The sequence below is a fragment of the Daphnia pulicaria genome, chromosome 1 (genome assembly GCF_021234035.1).
Source record: "Daphnia pulicaria isolate SC F1-1A chromosome 1, SC_F0-13Bv2, whole genome shotgun sequence".
Lineage (NCBI taxonomy): Eukaryota > Metazoa > Arthropoda > Branchiopoda > Diplostraca > Daphniidae > Daphnia > Daphnia pulicaria.
The window spans coordinates 21,912,049-21,931,600 of NC_060913.1; the positions used below are offsets into that span (position 1 = coordinate 21,912,049).

Below are 19,552 nucleotides of genomic sequence, written 5' to 3' on the forward strand. Positions count from 1 at the left end.
GAGTCCTACCTCATCAGTCCTTACAACACCTGCAGCCCAGCCTTCGATTAAGTTAACTATACGACTGAAAGCCTCGAAGATCCACTCGTCAACTGAATATGAGATTGTGAAGCTGAAGAATGAAGATGTAATTTGAAATTGATGCGATATCTGTGTAATACTTTCGGAATAATACAATCAAAATTTTATTTTAATTACTATCGATTTTACATTTGATTATATTGATTTGACTCCATTTAAAGAGAAAAAAAAAGATTGCAATTCTTAAATTATTTTTCAGCTATCCAGTATTTCTTTTCACCAGAATTACGATTTTTCTTAAAGTTTTTAGTTTGAATTCCAACATAGGAACATTTGAATAATCAGTTTTGTCGGCAATCGTTCGCGATTGCCGACAAAACTGATTATTGCGGCTTGAACAGCTTGGTGTATCAGAAGAAAGCCGATCCTTCACGCTAGTGGAAAGGATAAACGCCGGAGCTGACCAACATATTGGACCGTCAATTTCTTTTTGTCTTTAATAAGATAGAAAAGCAAGCTTATCAGCTCGCCGCGAAGGGATAGTCGTAAGCCAGTTGAAAACTGTCTTAAATGACAAATTCAGGGCCTTTGTTTTTACAAATAAAGTTCAATAATTGAATTTTAAAAATAACTATCGTTTAGTCAAATAACTACAAAACATAAATTATGCAAATCTGGTTGTTGCGTCAAGGTTGGGTCATCAATTATTGCGTCATCACGACGATGGTATGGACATCTGGTGGTGATTAACTTTGACTTTTTGTCGCAACCGCCAGATGTCACTAGTCACTAAGCAATTATTTTAGCAGTTTTTCATTAATTACGGGAGAACTAATTAAGCAAATGAAATTATTTTTGTTCTGGTCGCACCGCATATTTTTTGTGTAATTTTTAAGACCAAAAAGTCTAAAATCTGTCGTAAAACGCACGAGCTATGGAGCGTTACATACAGACAGACATACAAAGTGACATGGCTTTTTTTTTTCTGCGTATGCGATTATTAGCTTCGCCCTTCGGGCTCGCAATCAAAGGTAAATGGATTACCTTTGATATCGATGAATAAAAAATTTCTTTTCAAAAACAAATTTTCGTTTTTTGTATTATTACTCAGGAACACGCAAAAGGTATCGTTTAATCGTTTCATGAACAACACATCTCGCATGCCTTCGACTGAAAATGCCATGATTATTTACGCTGTTATATGTAAACATAATACTCGCTAAAAGTCGCTATGTTTATATAAAAGGAATAAAAGGATCAAGACTTGTTTATCTAAAATACCCCAAATTTATTTCCCGGTATACAGAGATCTATATCGGCAGGTGGAATGATTTAGCAATCTTAACATTTTTGGACTAAGCAATATTCTAATTTTTGTAGAATCAACATCTGAGTTTGGCCGTATGACTCTGTCAACCAACCTGTCAATCCTTACTCAGAAAACAGAAAAAAATGATAGTCTGTTGTAACTTATAAACTAAAAAACAAGTTTAATTAACTTGAAGCTTTTTTTATTATTTTTTTATTTTACAAACACGTCAAAGCTAGGTAATTCCAAAACTTGTTTCGGGTCTGTCGATTTGGACCATAGAGTTTGCTGGGAAGTTTTGTAACTATTAGCCTACTGATGCCAATCGTGTTACCATTCGTGTTTGAATTGCGCAGCTTTCTTTATCACTAGCGAGTTGATGGCCATGTTGATGGCGGTTAATTTTCTTGGGAATTATAATACGGGAAACGATTTTTTCACTCGGCCTACAGACTAAAATGATGAAAATGAAAAATGGTGAGATGATGTTGAAAATGTCGGTGACACTTTCAAAACTGGCATCGCCATGAAAGTAATAATTTCGGTTGTCCAGGGAACGCCCATCGACAAGAAGAGACTCATCAGGATCACTTGAAATCTGCAATTTGGGTGAACCATTCATTAACGATTAGTTGGCAATCGCCAGTAAATTATGGCTACGAATAATACTTTTGGCCTTTATAGAGGTCACTTGCGATGATTCGGCACTTCTGAACGCACTTCTTATAACGTTGACCGGGCGGCATATCGCTGCCTCTCACGAGCATGAGAATGGCATGAAAGACGTTCTTGAATGTCATGGAGGCCAAGTAACACATGACGATAACACCATGGAGGTTGCGCAATTTTGGTATAGAATTGAATAAACCAATAAGTTGGCGACTAAAAATACCGCGGCAAAAAGATTCAAACATCCGAATAAATACGCGCCTTTGGCATCTTCTCCTTGCTCTGGAAAACACACTATTTCAGGTTCTTAAAAAAAAGGAAAGAGGAATAAAATTAGGGCTTAGTACTGTATATAATTTTTGAATAAAATTTGTTACTAATTAATTCTCACAATGTTTTCACTGTCGACTATACATTCGTTGGAAAAGCGTTGGAAAACCAAACGAAAAAAGCCAAATTCACTACGAGAGTTTATTTAGCCATTTAGCCACAACATCTCTTGGACCCCAAATAAGAGTTTTCATTGAACCAGGTTATTTCTGCTGCGTCGGACCCTGCGATGTGAGTGGTCAGTTCTGAATCTGAAGAAGAAATTTGAAACGATAGTGGTGGAACACAAACACCGAACACTTCTCCGCTCATTAAATTGACTAGTCTGAGGCTATAAGAATTCTTTGACAAACACTGAAACGGCAATGTTATTTTAATGGTGTTGAATTTCTATCCCGACCGTATCCTCCCAGTTTTTAAAGGGATCTTGCGGATTGAAGACCTGTTGACGCGCTGAGAGTCGTGATGTGCGCAGATTTTTTTTCAACAATATTTAAAGTTTGTGACTCTATATTTTGGAAGTAGGTGGCACAAAAGTAGCAGGTAAACATTACCTCATCGATTGCAAGAAACGACAAACAGAACGTAACATTTTTCTGCTGTGGCTTCACCGCTCCAGGCAATTTTAGCTTAACAAATATGCGCATCAAAGAAAAACAATTCTCTCTGTTTTAAAAATTGTTATGCACGTGGAAACCAAGGGGTTAAAAAAATATTTGAATGAACCTTAAAAGGGAAGGTATTGGGAGTGGTAACTAACTTGAGGTCACGCTCTTACTTCATTGGCTGCCTACAGGGCCTTAATTCGACCATCTAGTGTTACCGAGTGAACGACAACCGTCGACTATCGTCAGGGGCTAAGCGTAAGACTAACGGACACAACTTCAGATTGTGACCAGCAAGTCGAGAAACCGGGGTTTTGTGCTGGGGTTACGATCCTTATGATAGACGTCCTTTATAGCATCTAATCTAATATTCTAGCATCTAATAGTCTAATAGATCGGGAGGTGAGTTTAGAAGTGAGATTAATTTATTAATTCATTTGTTTACTATTGACTCGTATATTATTATTGAAGACTGTATATTGATGAAGAGCATATTCATATCATTCAAGACACACATCATATACACGATTTCAATGGGAGTATTACACAATTGGGTGGGAATCGAACACGGGTCTTATTGGTGAGATGCGAAGATGATGACCGTTGAGCGTTGAGTGCACATCTCGATGTGAATTTCATCAAGTCACAATGACCGACCTCTAATCGACGGCTGTGACGCCTATGACCTTCTTCTCATAGCGTCGGCTCCAATTCACAACATTGAAGAACATGCGAGGGATACAACCCGGATACAACCCCTTCAATTTATTTCGCAATGGTTTATAACACTAACAGATACATGATCTAATATCTCATAATGAATACAGCACATTCTGAATTTTTTTAAAATATATATTAAATATATGGTTCAAAACTCTGTCACAACATAAATCTAATACTCAACGCTGAACAACTGGCTACTACTTTACTATAAGAACAATTTAATTCCTTTTACCGATAGGTGTTTCTCACTAATTTAGTGTGACACGTTAAAAGTTAGCGAAAAACATAATGTCCTGAATATTCAATAAACAGGTAAACGGCATTCAAAAATTATGTTTCTGTATTGAAAATTCCGCGAGATGTAACGCAACAAAGATTCACAAAAGTTCGGTAACATTGAGTAATTTGATTTTGAACAATAGTTAGTTTACAGGCATAGACAATTGTAACGACTTAAACCGAATTTACTTACACCAACTCTAGCAGAGAGTTGGTGAGATCTTCCACATCTTTAGGAGGACGATTAGCATATTGGCAGACGTTTTTCAAAGTCTCCACTTCGTACATTGTGGCCAAAGGTAGAAGCTGCTGATTTTTGGCGGATGCCACCAACGAACCGGTATAAATATCCTCCACCTTCACGCCAGGGTTTCTGAGCTTAGCACATGAAAAGTGAATGTCATCACTCACCCGGGCAACAAACAATGTTGACCAATGTGAAACCTATGTTCATTTTGGGTCGGTTTGTATTGGTTAATCTATATAAATAAATTGAAATTGGGCCATGGCTGGAAAAATAATGGAATTTCATTTTCAAAAAGCCAAGTCAATATGAATTTTGGACCAAGTTTAGATAGTCAGTTTTAACCAATGTAAATACCCCGATCCCAATTCAATGTCTATGCAACTCTGAGTTTTCGATTTGTATACATCGCGTTTAACCAATATGCAACCAACATTTCATTTCTAATGAAAGAGTTCCAAGGTTAGTTAAGCATAGGGACAAGTTTAGAAATTCAACACTTCAATTACAATTCTCTTATTGGCAAACCAACATTTCACTTACACTGATTTTCTCAGCTTAGCCCAAAACTAAAATTGAGAGGTTGGTACCGCATATGGTCAAGCTTGCCAATCCAATACGAAAAAACTAGTCGTTGCCAATATTCGGCCAACAATTTATTACTAAAAATTATGCAGTAGATGAATTCCAACATTTGTTTAGCATAGGGCGCAGCTTACAAATTCAATCGTAAAATATGAGTCTTACATCGGTAAACCAACATTACGTTAATACTGAATTTTCAACCGAAATTGATCAATCAAATGACGAGCTAAGTACAACATTGCGCTAAACTTTAAAATCCAACTGAGGAAATACAAGTGTACTATCGGGAAACCAACATTCTTCAAATATTAAATTTCTTTACGTTCATTCAATAGTTAAAGAACGATCTGAAAACACCATGGAGACAAGGTTATAGGAGTTAGCCTGATGAAATCCAAGTTTCCATTCGGCCAACCGGCACTCTACCAACACCGAAATGTTATACGGATATCAATAAGTAATCGCCAAGATTAAAACGGTTTCAAATCACATCCCACAAAAACAAGAATACACATCCGATATGTAGGCCTAATAGCTATTACCGCATATAACCAACACACATGAATCGGCTTTGAATTGTCAACCCAATAAACTGCCAATATCATTACATCCAGCAATGTCTGAATTCCAAATCCAGTGCAAAATAGGTAAAACGATTTAATGCCAAATGATTGAGCCAGGATATTTCTAAACAACTGAAAATGTATTCAGTTGGAGCGATTTTGTGTGGAGTATCTAATGTTCAACCAGTCAAAGTTTGTTGATATATTTTTACAGACGAGAGAAGAATATAATATTACATTGCTGACTACTGGGGACGAAAATATTTCAGAAGACAGGGTACTTTTTATACTATGGTTCAATAGTATATCAAGCAAAAACTTGATAATTTGTATCAAGAAATGGTCTAGTGGTTAGAGATTTCAGCTACGGTTTCACTGGTCAGTGGTTTTCTTTTTCAATTTAACCTCCTTGATTGGCTATTTAAAGGTGAATTTATGTCCGGTTGTAGGCATTTTATTATCCTTTTTTAGGCAGTTATTGTCCTAAAATATTTTTTCCAAAAATATTTAAAATAATTTTCTCCAAATAACGGACACGTCATTGGAGTCCATGTGCAAGTTTCGGTTAAGTCAAAAATTTCTAGTGTATCGAAACTGTATTTTATACCAATTCAAACGAAGACCAACTTAACCTTACAAATATAATTCATGACTCAAACCAAAATTTTTGCATTGGAACTGATATGCAAGCTGTAATGTCGATATGGTATCTCTTTATTGTGTCTTTAAAGTGACATCATGTGGCACAATGGTAAAGTGTTAATCTAGTGAGCGGATGTCAGGAAGGTTCAAGGTTCAATTCCAGAATTAAGTAAAAAGGTAATAAATGGTTATAAATATATATCTAAATCATCTTTCTTAAAAATTATTCAAAAGGCTAAAATAATTAACGATTAACGCAACAAAGAATGGCATATATCCGAAAGCTACTCGATGTGTTGGATTTGCTACCATCATCAACAGTTAACCAGTTCTGGAATTCCGGTAGTCCCCGATGCTCGGGAGAGTATAGGTACCTCAAACTTTTTAAAACCCAGAATGATAAGGTGGAGTATATTGGAATACCAGTACTGGCTAGATGTTGGTAACCTGTTACTGTGAATGTAATAGTGGACCAATGTTGTTTTCTTCCATTATTGGCTCCAGATCGGAGTCGCACATCGGCCCGGGCCTGTTCCAATATTTTAATTGTGTATACTGGTAGAACATTGGTACAATATTGATGATCAATATTGTAATTATAAACTGGTAGAATATTGGTAGAATATTGGTGATCAATATTGGCTTCAATATTAAACCATGCCTGGTCCGCTGTGCGGCAACAATGTTGGACCAACCATTGCTTTTGGCTCGGCAGCAACATTGGACCAAGCGAAATTTTTTACCCGGGGATCATCGGTTTAGGGATGACGTAAGCGAAAAAAAAGTCTCTCGTTCTGGTAATTGGCCTGGGTTTGACCGATTCAAGCATGGGAAATTTCCAAATAGGCCTACACCGGAAAGTATAGACGCCGTGCGATTAAACAATATTTCCGTGTCTTTTTTAGGACTAAATCAAATACGAGAATAATGAACAACAATTAATACAAATATTGTTCTAAGGGTCTAATTTTTTAAGGAGAACGAACCTGATTTTGGGAGAAGACAATGTTCCATCATCGCACTCGTTATGCAAACTTTTCACGATGCTCACCATCTGCAGGGCGTCATCGCTTTTCTTTAGCGCCATTTTGCACAGGCTAGTCAGAGTTGTAAGCTGATAGGCCTAATGCTCGGCTAACTTGAGCAGCTCTTATTCGTTGTCTAGTGTTGAAGGTGAACTCGCCCGTGTACATGAAGTGAAGAAATTGTTTCATTGTCGAAGGATTCACGCCATCCATTCGGATCTGATGAGAGCCAGTACCTTTTTCCGGGATGTTGTTACTTATTAGTTGTATTGCTGAACTTACTGAAGTAGGCTATGGTGAAGTAAGATTCAAGATGTGAGATGTACTTGAAAATTACATTTTTCAATCGAAATTTATTTGTCTTACCTTTGCACCTTCTCTTTAGCATAAGTTGTTTTGATCCATTAAGCAAAATAGTCTATCATTGGATTTATAACGTTTGAGGCTTTGAGCGTTTTTTGAGCGGTTTGGATTTTAAAGGGGGATGCTCGATTTTTCTATCCATTCTTAAGAATGACTAATTAGAATATTAGTGTCGTCTGCTTTCTCTTTTTGTGTCAAAGTTTCGAAAAAAGAGACGAAGTTTAATAAGATTCTAAAAAAAAACGGAACGATAGCGTTTTTGGAAACATACTTGGCTGCACGAACAAAAAAGTAAAGGCAAAACAAAACAAAAATTGCATAAATAGGCTTATGGTCGTCGCGTCAACTCTGGTTGCGCTCTGGTTCACTGTTTAATTTTATCAAAACTCACGAGTCGCGCAGATCAAGAATAAGCAAAAGGGCTTACAATTAGCGGTGCGGAAATGCCTTTGCGTGTGTGTCTGCCGATGATATGACGTCATAAAGGAAGGAACAAACTGGACACACACATCCATCAACAGATTGTAAAAGGGGAGAGCACCGATTGGATTTGGAGCAAAAGGCCGTCACAGTTTGACGCACAAAGCTCTTTGTACATAGCACACAACACATTACGTATTTAACTCTTCTATTGGCGTACATATCAAAGTTAATGGCAGTTATTTGTGGCCTAATTGGCCCATTTTGAAGACGAGAGTGACACAAGGGCTGCCGCAATATTATCCATAATGTGATCCGTTTTACGTGAGGCCCTCGGGCCAGACGGTGTTTTACAGTTCTATATAAGAAAGGAGAGAGAAACGCGGAATGTCAAGTGAGTCGCCACTTTGTCCCGAAAAAATCTCGTGTCCCCCCAACTATATAGTTGTATAATTTTCGGTCGGAAATGTGTAACAACATGACTGGCTTTCTCTATATGTACGTTTCTCCCATTTTGTAATGATGTGGCGCGCGTGTGTAAAAGCTCCGACTCCCGCCCATTGTTATTTAGGCCTACAGCGCAGAGCAGACGGACGTAATACAAATCTTCTTTTTATTTTTATTTCTAAAAGAGAAATGAAACAAATGAATCAATCAGTATATTTTTTCTAATTACGTAATCAATAATTGTTTTATTTTTAATTTTATTATTTTAAGCTCTGCCGGAATTTGGGCCCCGGATCACATCGAAAGGAATTTTTTCATTCGATTCAAATTCGGCTAATAAAAATGGCAACAACAATCACCGATCGCTTCATTCCTATTATTCGAAAAGGATGACGTCATCTGCAACAGCAGACGACGAAGAAATTCAAATCAATTGCACGTCGAATCGTTCCAAACCGGCCGCCGAACTTCATTGGTACGTCAACGGTTTCAAGGTGAATTAAAATCCAATAATTTGTGATATAAAAATTCCAATAATTAAATGAATTAAAAATATAAACAGGTGAAGGGAGAGCATTTAATGGAGTACGCCCCGTTTATCGACGACGATGGACACAATTCGACAATGCTGGAAAAGTCCGTGCTGGGACTCGTTTGGAAATTGCCATCTGGCGGAGCTCACGGAGAATCGTTAACAGCCGACGCTGCTGACATTGTTTTTAATTGCACGGCCGCCGTCGGCTCCGTCTATTGGAGCTCGACGGCTCTGACGCTCAGTCCCGAGCCGGGAGTCAACGTCAAATCACGGCCCATGTTGATGTATCACGGGAGCCATCTGTCGGCCGACGCCCTACCTAATACCAGTCGCAAGTCGACGACGCCCTTCAGCATTTTTCTCTCCTCATTATTGATCCTCACAGCTCATTATTACTAAACGATTTGATAAAACGATGAAATATTTTGAAATTTAATCGACTTTCATTTCTATTCTCCGGAATTTTGTACATACACTTCCCCTGATTCTTTTTGAAACTATTTCTTTTTTCCGACATTATTTTTTCTCCGTTCAAATTTCAAAATAATTCATTAATCTTTGTAAATCATTTCAGTCATTTCATTTTGATGTGGGTAATTTCATTCCAACGTAAAACCGATGAACCGTCATCGACAATTTGTACATTTTAACTCGGCAGCACATGTATGCGCACATTGTTTGATAAACGAATAATAAATTTTCTCCGCCAAACTGTTTCATCTTTGTCGATGGATGGAACCTGGATGGAACATGGAAGAAAGTTAAAAAAGAAAACCTGATTTGTCAGCGTTAAAAAAAGGAATTAGGATAAGGAATTAGGAAGATTAGAATCTGCCTGCCCACCAAAGATCACAGGTGTTTTATGCCTTGGCGGAAGACTACCTTTTTCTCTTGGCATAAAATTTGTTTTAATTGCTATATGTATTATTTGTTTTCGAAACCTTTAGGTGCAGATTACCATAAAAAATTCATATTGAAGTGAAAGTAACAGACATTCACCAAGCCACTGGTAATAATAATCTTGTCGATTTAATTATTTGTTTAATCAGGAATGTTAAGCATTAATCTACATAGATGTTTGTTGTGTTAGTACGTTCCTCTCTCCATAGCCTACTTCAATTTATTAACAATGGAATGATGCAGGTTACATTTTTTAAGTCGTAAAATTTGGCATAAAACAGGAGGGGATAGATTATAAAGTAAAAAAAGCTGAAAGTAGTTTTTTATTGGAAATATTGACTGCATCCCACGATTCCCATCCAAAAATCCTTTTCTGTTTAATCGAAAATTAAGTCACACAAATATCGTTTCTTTCTCATGGTGCAATTTGGGAAAGATGCTTGTCGTTTGATTTTTTTACAAGTTCTGCCCAGATGAGATTTTCTTCTACATCTTTTCAAAGATGAAACTGTTCACACAAATGCTCATCATTTAACTTATTCGTCCCTATCACAGAAATTTCATTGATCCGTCTTGGTTGATGGAGCAGTTCTATCGCCAGCGTTTAATAGCATTCCGTTATTTTTATGCAATTCGATGTAACACCAGCCCTCATCTGAAATTCAGCTCGAGCAAAAGAATCCCACTTACTTATTCCTAATAAAGCAAATAAATATTTTCCCGATTTCGGAGCTACGAATAATCCACTCGAACTCATGGCATTGCCCATATTTTGTATCATATGGTTAAAGGGAATTGTAGTTGATAAATCACTTTTAATTCTGGTCGTTGATTGAGCGTGGAAGTAAATGGGTCCTGATTTAACAACGACGATGCCGATCACTTTGTGGAAATCTACAAAACAATTCAATGTGGATGGGACGGGACGCGGGAGACGATGAATAAAAATTATTTTTGTAGGCCTACCCGGATCGTGGTGTTGCTTCGCAAAGTTGCAGTGAACAGTTTCCATGTTGCGTTTCCCCATGATGGAATAGAATCCGCTTTTAATGTGTCCGATATTTCTCGGAGGTCGGCACAGGACGCGGGCATTTAACCAATGTTCACAATGGCACTCGTTTGTTTCATGGGCAAAAAGGTTGATTCCAATTAAAAAAGGATATAAATGTTAAACAGTTTATGTATTCGTGTCTGCTTAAAAAATGTCATACAATACGCGGAATTTCTAAAACGCAAATATTTCTTGAAACCTTCACCCTTTGACTTTTGTACCGGAAATGTCTAGGGTGTTTTAACGTAGTTACAAAGTTTTCTCAATCATTTTATGTAGTCGCATTTAAATGTTACCGTTTAGTTGCTTTTCTAATTTTTCGAAAGTGATACGTACGTTGAATCAGTTACTAGTTACCTTAAGGCTCAGCTACCAGTTAAATCCAATTACTACCACGAGTTTGGAGTTCACGACCAGTATACATCCAATTTGACTGAATTGTTTGCAGTGTGAGAGAGTTAACTTTGAAGTAATTCCGAATATTACTACGACCAGTGCAGCTACGCAAATTTATCTGATTAGCATCTTTATCTACCAAGCCCCTAGACGCTGGATGAATAAAATGTGTGGCCATCAATTCTCGTATTCTTTGCTGATGGGTGAACAGCGACACGGAGGTAGGAAGAAAGTCAAAGATAGTATTTATTGCGATTATCACGAGCCTCTTATTCTTCTCAATGTCTCATGCCTAAAAAAAGAGTAATTTTAGTTCGATAAATAATAGAATTTAAATCTTCGATTTCTTGATGCCTATGGTGCTGCTTGCAATAAGTCAAAGAGTATACTGAACTCGGTATATTGGCTTGTTTTCTGGATAGATTAGTTTTACTAAATTGTGTTGGATTTCGTGTCCATCTTTTCTCTATATCATGAAGTTATGCCCGGATCTACAATTTTTTGAGCCAGAACCGCTGTTTTGCGACGTTGGCATCTTATTGATAATATTAATCGATCATTATTCTTCGATCAAAGAATCGGTCCCATTTCCGATTGTGCATTCCCAATTAGACTTAAAATAATATTGAATTAGAATCATAAAATGTGCGTACAATGGATTTTCTTTGACTATCAGATGCATGCAGACAAGTACTGTAGTGACTTTTTACACAAACTCTAGCGAACCAAGGAGGTCGAGGGAAGTCATTCTATTGCATATAATCTGCGATTGTCACTGGTGCTCCGAGCATAGTGTCAAGATTTATTTTTGTAAATAATATCTGCAACACTCGTAGTTATATCTGACTCGATTATTATTATGCTCTATAGTCTGAAATATTTGATGAATTCGTTGTAATCGCACCCAACGGCTTGCCGATCAAGATAAACCACACCACCTTCTCCTCTTCCCATTAACTCAAAACTTGTCGATTTCTTAGTGCAACTATATTGCAGGCCCAGCCTTGCCATTGATGATGTCTGTAAAGCTGAAACAAATTTGTTATGTTCAAAATGTTAAGTAATCGAAAAATTATTACTATTGTTAATATTAACCATTTAAAGCTGCTTTAACTGTTGCGATCGTAATATTCGAATTTGCCAGATCTTGCCTTGTTGCTGTAAATGTCAAACGTTGACAACTTTTAATTTTTTTAGAAACTGTTTAACACAAATAATACCTTCAAATTTGTTTTCCAAGTCGTTTGATTTGTAATCTGTACTGTTAAGCTGCTTTTCTAATTTTTCGAAAGTGATGCGCCTCTTTGTTAAAAGTTTCAAAGCGTATGATAAACGCTTTTGTGTTTCTGTGGAAAATTGCAAAACATGTTTTATCAATAACGACAATTAATCGAATCTTACACAGAAATATTCATAGAAATACCTTTTAATTCGTCTTTCAACTCTTGCCATTCATCCGTGGCTGTCAGCTCAGAGTTTTGTATGAAATGGATGGGAGTTGACAGGACGGCGGTCGAGTAACGGACGCTCACTTTGCGATCCTGGAAGGATTGCGTGTCTCTTAATTGCGCCAAATTGACTCTGCTGAGGTCCAGCGCTTTGGGAACAAATTTCTCTCCCTCCCATTCGCCGTGATTTTTACTTTCCTGGAGAAGTTTGTTGATGTCTTCCTTTGTTGTCGAACCGTGGCGGGAAATTTCAGTTTTGAATCTTGATTCGATCGAAGCAATGCCCATGACACTACCCCCTGTGCTGAATTCAAATGTGTCGGTGTTTTGGAACGTGTCAATCAACTTTTTCTGGTCTTCCTTGTCCAATTTGTTGTAAATGTCGTTCATGGTTTTCGATGTCTTGTCCGGTCGGTAGTTGTCGTCGTTCCAAAAAACCGAGTCCCACATTTTGTCGCTTTGCTCTTTGATGGTCGTCCTCGAAGAGACGAGCAAACTCTTCAACATGTTGTAGATTTGCGACTCTGAATTTTGGGAAACGACGTCCGAGTCGTCGAAAGTATCGACCAAGACGTTGGTCATCGATTCCGTCAGCAGTTTCTTCTCATCGGTGGCCGTTAGCAGAGCTTCTTTGGTGTTTTCGTCGAATTTCTGCAAGAGTTGCGTCATCATTTGTCCGGAGACGATACTGTCGATGCGGATGACCGTCTGTTTGGTTTGCGACGTCTGCGAAGACAAACTAAAAAGGAGTTTGAAGTCGTTGAATTGCTGAGGTTTGGTCCGCATAGCGGCCGCCAGTTGGTTGCAATCCCGTTGGTGGAAACAGGAAAGTGTCAACTGGAGCGACTTGTCCAGTTGATACGGGAGCCAATTTGATTTCAGTGAGAAGGTGGTGGACGGTGACGTGCTGGCCAGGATTACTTTATCGAATGGGATGACTTGAACCTGATGGGAATCGATTGGCTGACGGAGAAATTCGGTCAAATAATTGACGACTTTGCTCTCGACTTTTGGGTTCCACATTTCGATGCGGAAACGGACCTCGGGCTGTTTCGTGACGTTGTTGTAGAAACTCGCTGCGCTTCTGTGGTCCAGCAAGGCGACGGGGGCGTAAAAATATTTTTTGGCACTTGCATTTGTCGTCGTTGCCTTGTGATTTTTTGCGTGTTCGTAAATGTTGACTCTGAAACTGCCGTGGGGCATTGAACAGAGTTCGCTGGGGGAAATTTGGAGTTTGGCCCACGAAGATGTCGACTCGTCTGATTGGCAGAAAACTCCAACACAAAGTAAAAGAAATGCAATCAGGGATTTTATCATCCATTTCGGCGGAAAAGAATTTCTCATTTTTTTATACGCGAAACTCCTGCCCTTAAATTTATTTCCATAGAAAGAAAAAAATTATCAAATTAAATGTAATAACGTGACGAAATCTTTTCGGTCAAAGCAAAATGTACTGGAAAATGACTTACTTGGCAATTCTTTGGTGAGGATTTTAGTATTACAACGTCCTAGTCTGAAAGTTAATCAACTAAATGTAGCTAGCGTCAAGTAGCTTTTCACCTTTAAAGACATCTCTAATCGGAAACAACCTAGATAGTGACAGAGACAAGTGCTGATAATAGCTTAGTACAAATTGCGAAAGTTTCCAATTGGGATCAAAGAAATGCCGAACAATTTACGTATATTAGTATGATTTGAATCAGGCGTCTCAAGTTTTTTTCACACATAATTAATTTTACACCCCATAATGGTCGATTTCAACATTTTTCTCGACTTATAAGATTGGTACGCTTTTCCGACAGGCCGATAACTCAATCCCTCCATGTTTTACGACTTTGAAATAGAAAGGTTCCCGCGCCCAGTTTCAACGCACAGGCCGGGCCAATTTTAAGTTTGATCCATTTTTACTTTTTAGGTCTTTATATTACATTTCTTGTCCGTTTTTATTTATAACTTAATTGGCGTCGGTCTCTCGAGCCGTGTCTACCGCGACGGAGTCGAGTGATTCTATACGTTTCACACTTAAAAGACTTCTGTTGTAAATGTTGATTTTTCAACGCTGAAATTGACAACTATGTACCAAAAAAAAATCAAATTTCTTTTGCCATCAAAATTTGGGAACTGAAATTTTTGAACGCGTCAATTTGATTCCATGCCCCATCTAGTCTCTTTTGTTCCAAAATGTTAGTGAATATGAGATATTCCATTCTTGATTTAGTGTTTTTTTTTCCTTTCGTGAAACATTTGGATTTTGTGGGTGTGAACTACGAAGGTTGTGAGTTACCAACAAGGAAAATCAAAATCCCCGTCCACACATTTCCCGTTACTGTAACTGATTGCGATTTTCATGAGTTGCACCACCCAATCTTACAAATATTTAGGTGCTGGAAAGATGCTGGTTCTCCAACCTTCATGCAGTGTGGTGGGATTCCTGCTGTCATGTTCACTTAAAACTTAGAACCCAGTGAGTTATTAACTTAGCCGGTTTCCACCCAGTTCATGCGCGCATATTCATTTAAATGGAACTGCCAAACCGATGAAATAAGATTCACTCGAGATGTGTCAACTGTTATTATTCCTCGTCGTCTTTAGTGAACGATTCCTTCGTTTTTGACTCGTTCAACAAATTGTGTTTGTCTTTGTATTCCCAACTTCCCGACTGATTGAGTGATTTCAAGTAAAATTTCGAGCAGATAATTGATTATTATTTAGCAGATAGGCTAATTATTCTTTATTTCGTCGATGGACAGGGTTTTTTTATCGGGATGATAAACTTTCGTTTCCAAGATAAATATTGCGTTGTGGAAAGTTCATGTTTTTGTCAACTCAGTTACTTCCGATTAGGCCTACATCAACGAATTTTAATTTGGAGATCATGAGTTTTACCCTATGGGGTGCCGTTTTTCCCTTTATACAACATATGTATCGTTTAATTTATTTTAACTCCGCGTCATCATTAAACATATCAATTTGCATTGATAAATGATTAAATCAACCAATATATAAGTACTTAATTATTAAACGTTGATGAAATAATCAAACATAAATCAAGCTAATCGAAATAAATAAAAAAATATGAAACCACAGTTAATACGAAGAAATCAACCATTAAATATTTATTGATAAAGGAAACGTTAATAAAACCCATACATTTTCATTTACCTATCACTCATTGTTGAATCATTTATTAATTGTTGATTAATGATTGATACATGGGAATTGATAAAAGAAGACATACAACTAATATTAAACTTCGAGATTCTTTGATGACTTAAAGGTATTCCTTTTTTGTTTTATAAAACAAAAAACTGAAAAAAGGAATACCATATTATGGAACGGCAAAGTGACCAATAAATAAGTGTTCTAAGCGCTAAGCGTCGCCCGTCCGCTGTTTTACGCAGCTTGCTGCGTGAAAAAGAATTAAATACATATTTATATGTTATATTAAATAGCCTATTTTCCGCTATTTATATGCGCGCATGGCGCTGATGACTTACTTCTAATTTACTTGCGCGCGATCTACAAAATTTAGCGCATTTAACATCTGGCTAAAATTCATAGCTGCAAACCTGAGTCGCTGGGCCAAAAATTTTTAATTGTTCGCGCTAGATCTAGCTGTATCTAAGCGCGCATTGCGCTTTTAATTAACTTAAGATTAACTTGCGCGCAATTCGTCAAATTTAGCACATTTAAATTCATGACATAATTTACAAACGCAAATAACTAGCTAAAATAAATATTTAGCGCGAAAAATAATGAAGTCAAATATAGAAAAATGCGCTAAATTTAGCTGAAATTCAGCTCTGAATAAGTTCATTACATAAATTACGACGCGCGCATAATTTGCTAAAATAAATATTTAGCGCTAATCGTCGTCTGCGTTTGCGCCCTGGTGGCTGCATGCAATCTGGGCTCCCGTTTTCTTGTGTAATTATCGTGTCTGTGTGATTCTTGTCGTTGCTACTTTTGGCGATTTCAATCAATCAACTCGAGTGCTACAGTTTAACGTCCTTACTGTGTATTTTTTCCTCCGATTATGTGTTCAATCAAGTCAGTTAGGGCTTGTGTGTACGGTCGTGACAAGCTCATCTCCCTCTTGGCGTCGCCACTTGTGGCGGCAAGACTTCACTATCGTGATCTTATCACCGTAAGCGGCCTCGGCCTCGCTGGCCATCGTAGGTGGCGGGGCTGTAGAGGAGGGGCTGATGCAAAGAGATCACGGCTGTTCAAATGCTGGCCACAGTTTGGGCTTGTGAATGCTCGCTCAGTCGTTAACAAGTGTGCGATGGTCCATGATCTTATTGTCTCTTCACAACTTGACTTGCTCGCAATTACGGAAACCTGGCTCTCTTCGCTGAACGGAGTCACCTGTCTCGAAGCTTGTTCCCCTGAGGGTTACTCCTCGACTCATGTTCCAAGGATGGGTAGGCGAGGTGGGGGTGTGGCGCTTATTTACAAGGACACCATACAGATTCACCCGCATCCGGCTGGTTCTTTCTCAACATTCGAACTACTGGACATCACCGTCACGGTTAAATCGGTTGCCACCCGCCTTGTGATCATCTACAGGCCTCCGGCTTGGAATAAGATCCAGTTTCTGCATGAATTCTCAGCGCTTCTTCAATCAATCGGCTCTTCGTCTTCGGGCAATCTCCTGATTGCTGGCGACTTCAATCTACATGTCGACAGGCCAGATTCTGTGGAGCTAGAGTTCTTGTGTCTCATGGACTCCTTTCATTTGGTTCAGCACGTCTCTGCCCCAACGCATGTGAGTGGTCATCTTCTTGACCTGGTGTTCTCAAGAGCGACGAAACAAATTGTCACTTCGACGTGGGTCTCCGACATTTTCAGTGACCATTTCGTGGTTCACTGCTCACTACGACTTGCCAGACCTCAGCAGCCGACTAAGAAGGTGACCTTTTGGCCTTTCAAGTCCATCGTGATCGATGATTTCGCGAAGGATCTGGCGTCTCTGCCACTTCTTACGTGTCCAGCATCTACATCGGAGGGCTTATTGAAACAGTATAATGATGGGGTTCGGTCTACTCTGAACAAACACGCACCTCTTCAAACGAAGGTTTTCGTCATACGTCCGTCATCTCCTTGGCTGAACGAAGACATCAAGGTCGCCAGGCGCACTCGTCGTATGGCGGAGCGACGATGGAGGAAGAATCCGATTGTTGTGCATCGCCAAATACTGAGCTCTGCTAGGAATCGGCTCGGTGACCTGATGGAGAGCGCCAAAAGTTCTCACCTGAAGGGACTAATCGCTGACTGCGGTTCTGATCAGAGGGCGCTTTTTCGGCTGGGGAATGGATCCTGTCAAGATCGAAGGCACTTAGGCTACCTCAGCACAGTTCAAAACGGGATCTGCTGAATCAGTTCTCATCGTTCTTTCTCAACAAGACCATGGAAATCAGAAGTCAACTTGATCTTGCTCCGGTTGAAGCCGAATCTAGTCCGGAAACAACGTCTCCTGTTCCGCTGTTCGACTCGTTTGTTCCTGTTGGTGTCTCTGACATTACAGAGAGAATTCTTTCTTCTTCCAACAAATCATGCTCCCTCGACCCAATTCCAACTCATGTTTTGAAAAGTGTTGTATCTGTACTCGCCCCAGCAATTACTTGTATTGTGAATGAGTCATTGATGAGTGGTATATTTCCTGATACCTTTAAGATGGCTAATGTCACTCCACTCTTGAAAAAGCCCTCTTTGTGCCCAGAACAACTTTCCAACTACAGACCTGTCTCTAATCTGTCTTACTTATCTAAGCTTACGGAGCGTGTGGTAGCTGATCAGTTTGTATCTCACCTAAACAGAAATGATTTGTATGTCCCTGTTCAATCTGCCTATAGGGCGTTTCATTCTTGTGAAACTTCTCTTATACGTGTTTTAAACGACTTACTTATCTCTGTCGACGAGGGTATGGGGTCTGTTCTTCTTCTGCTGGACTTGAGTGCTGCCTTCGACACTGTAGACCATGCAACTCTCATTCAGAGGCTCTGTGATCGTTATGGTGTCTCGGGTAGGGCTCTGAATTGGTTCGAGTCGTATTTGAGTGGTCGGAGTCAATCGGTGACTGTTGGTGATGTTGCGTCTGACTCTAGTGCCGTCGTAATGGGTGTGCCACAAGGCTCAGTTCTGGGTCCGACTCTGTTTTCTACCTATTCTGGCCCAATATATCACATCTCAGTGCGTCACGGGATCAACTCGCAGCTCTACGCGGATGACACGGACTTCTATGCAAAGTTAGAGCTTGACCCTGAGCATTTGAACCAGAAAGAAACATACGGGCGACTGGCGGGCTGTGTGGACGAGACGAGGGCTTGGATGAAGAGGAACAAGCTTAAGTTTAACGACGACAAGTCTGAGCTCTTGCTGGTCTACTCATCAAGAAAGCGCTGTCAACCTTCTCCGTTGCCTCTTCAAGTTGGCGAGAGCAGCTTGACCCCTCGTGCCTCAGTCAAGAACCTGGGCGTCATCATTGATAAGCATCTCTCAATGGAGGAGCAAGTTCAGAGCCTGTGCAAGAAAGCTAATTTCCATATCTGGAGCATCGGCCGAATTCGCAGATTCCTGGACGACGCTACCACTGAGAAGCTTATGCATGCTTTTGTTTTCTCCACCATCGACAGCTGCAACTCTCTTGTGTATGGACTCCCCGACAAGCTCCTGGACAGACTTCAACTTGTCCAAAACAAGGCGGCGAGGATGGTGAGAAGAGTGAAGAAGCATGATCACATTACTCCGCATCTGATGGCCCTGCACTGGCTCCCGATTAAGAGCCGTATAGTGTTTAAGATCCTCGTTTTAACGTTTCACTGCCTTCATGGATCCGCTCCAGCTTACTTATCTGAACTCATCAAGCCCTATCGCCCAGCATCGCGGTCCCGATCGGCAACGTCTCCTAACCTTCTATGTATCCCTAGGATTCGTCTTGAGACGTACGGTGCTCGCTCTTTCAGTCATGCCGCTCCGACGCTCTGGAACAAACTAC

General features: G+C 39.3%; 2 protein-coding genes and 1 long non-coding RNA gene across 3 annotated transcripts in view; all 3 read right to left on the minus strand.

Moving 5' to 3' along the window:
* The window catches only part of LOC124321086 (uncharacterized transmembrane protein DDB_G0289901-like), a 122,328-nt gene that overhangs the window by 54,096 nt on the left and 48,680 nt on the right, over positions 1–19,552 (minus strand). The gene's annotated exons all lie outside the window — the stretch shown is intronic.
* On the minus strand, positions 5,906–6,712 carry LOC124321102. Its single transcript, XR_006914139.1, has 2 exons — positions 6,418–6,712; positions 5,906–6,350 (listed from the first exon to the last, which is right to left on the minus strand). It is a non-coding gene; the product is annotated as an uncharacterized LOC124321102 (long non-coding RNA).
* On the minus strand, positions 10,858–14,271 carry LOC124321088. The gene is made up of 5 exons (XM_046783995.1): positions 14,025–14,271; positions 12,531–13,923; positions 12,328–12,453; positions 12,203–12,265; positions 10,858–12,135 (listed from the first exon to the last, which is right to left on the minus strand). Exons 2-5 carry the CDS (start codon positions 13,897–13,899, stop codon positions 11,972–11,974), a joined length of 1,722 nt encoding a protein of 573 aa, XP_046639951.1. The 5' UTR covers positions 13,900–13,923; positions 14,025–14,271; the 3' UTR covers positions 10,858–11,971.

Coding starts and splice junctions, on each gene's coding strand:
- LOC124321088 (XM_046783995.1), bottom strand. CDS start 13,899: ATGAGAAATTCTTTTCCGCCGAAATGGATGATAAAATCCCTGATTGCA. Junction 12,454..12,530: donor GTTGAAAGACGAATTAAAAG/GTATTTCTATGA, acceptor AATTTTCCACAG/AAACACAAAAGCGTTTATCA. Junction 12,266..12,327: donor CTTGGAAAACAAATTTGAAG/GTATTATTTGTG, acceptor TGACATTTACAG/CAACAAGGCAAGATCTGGCA.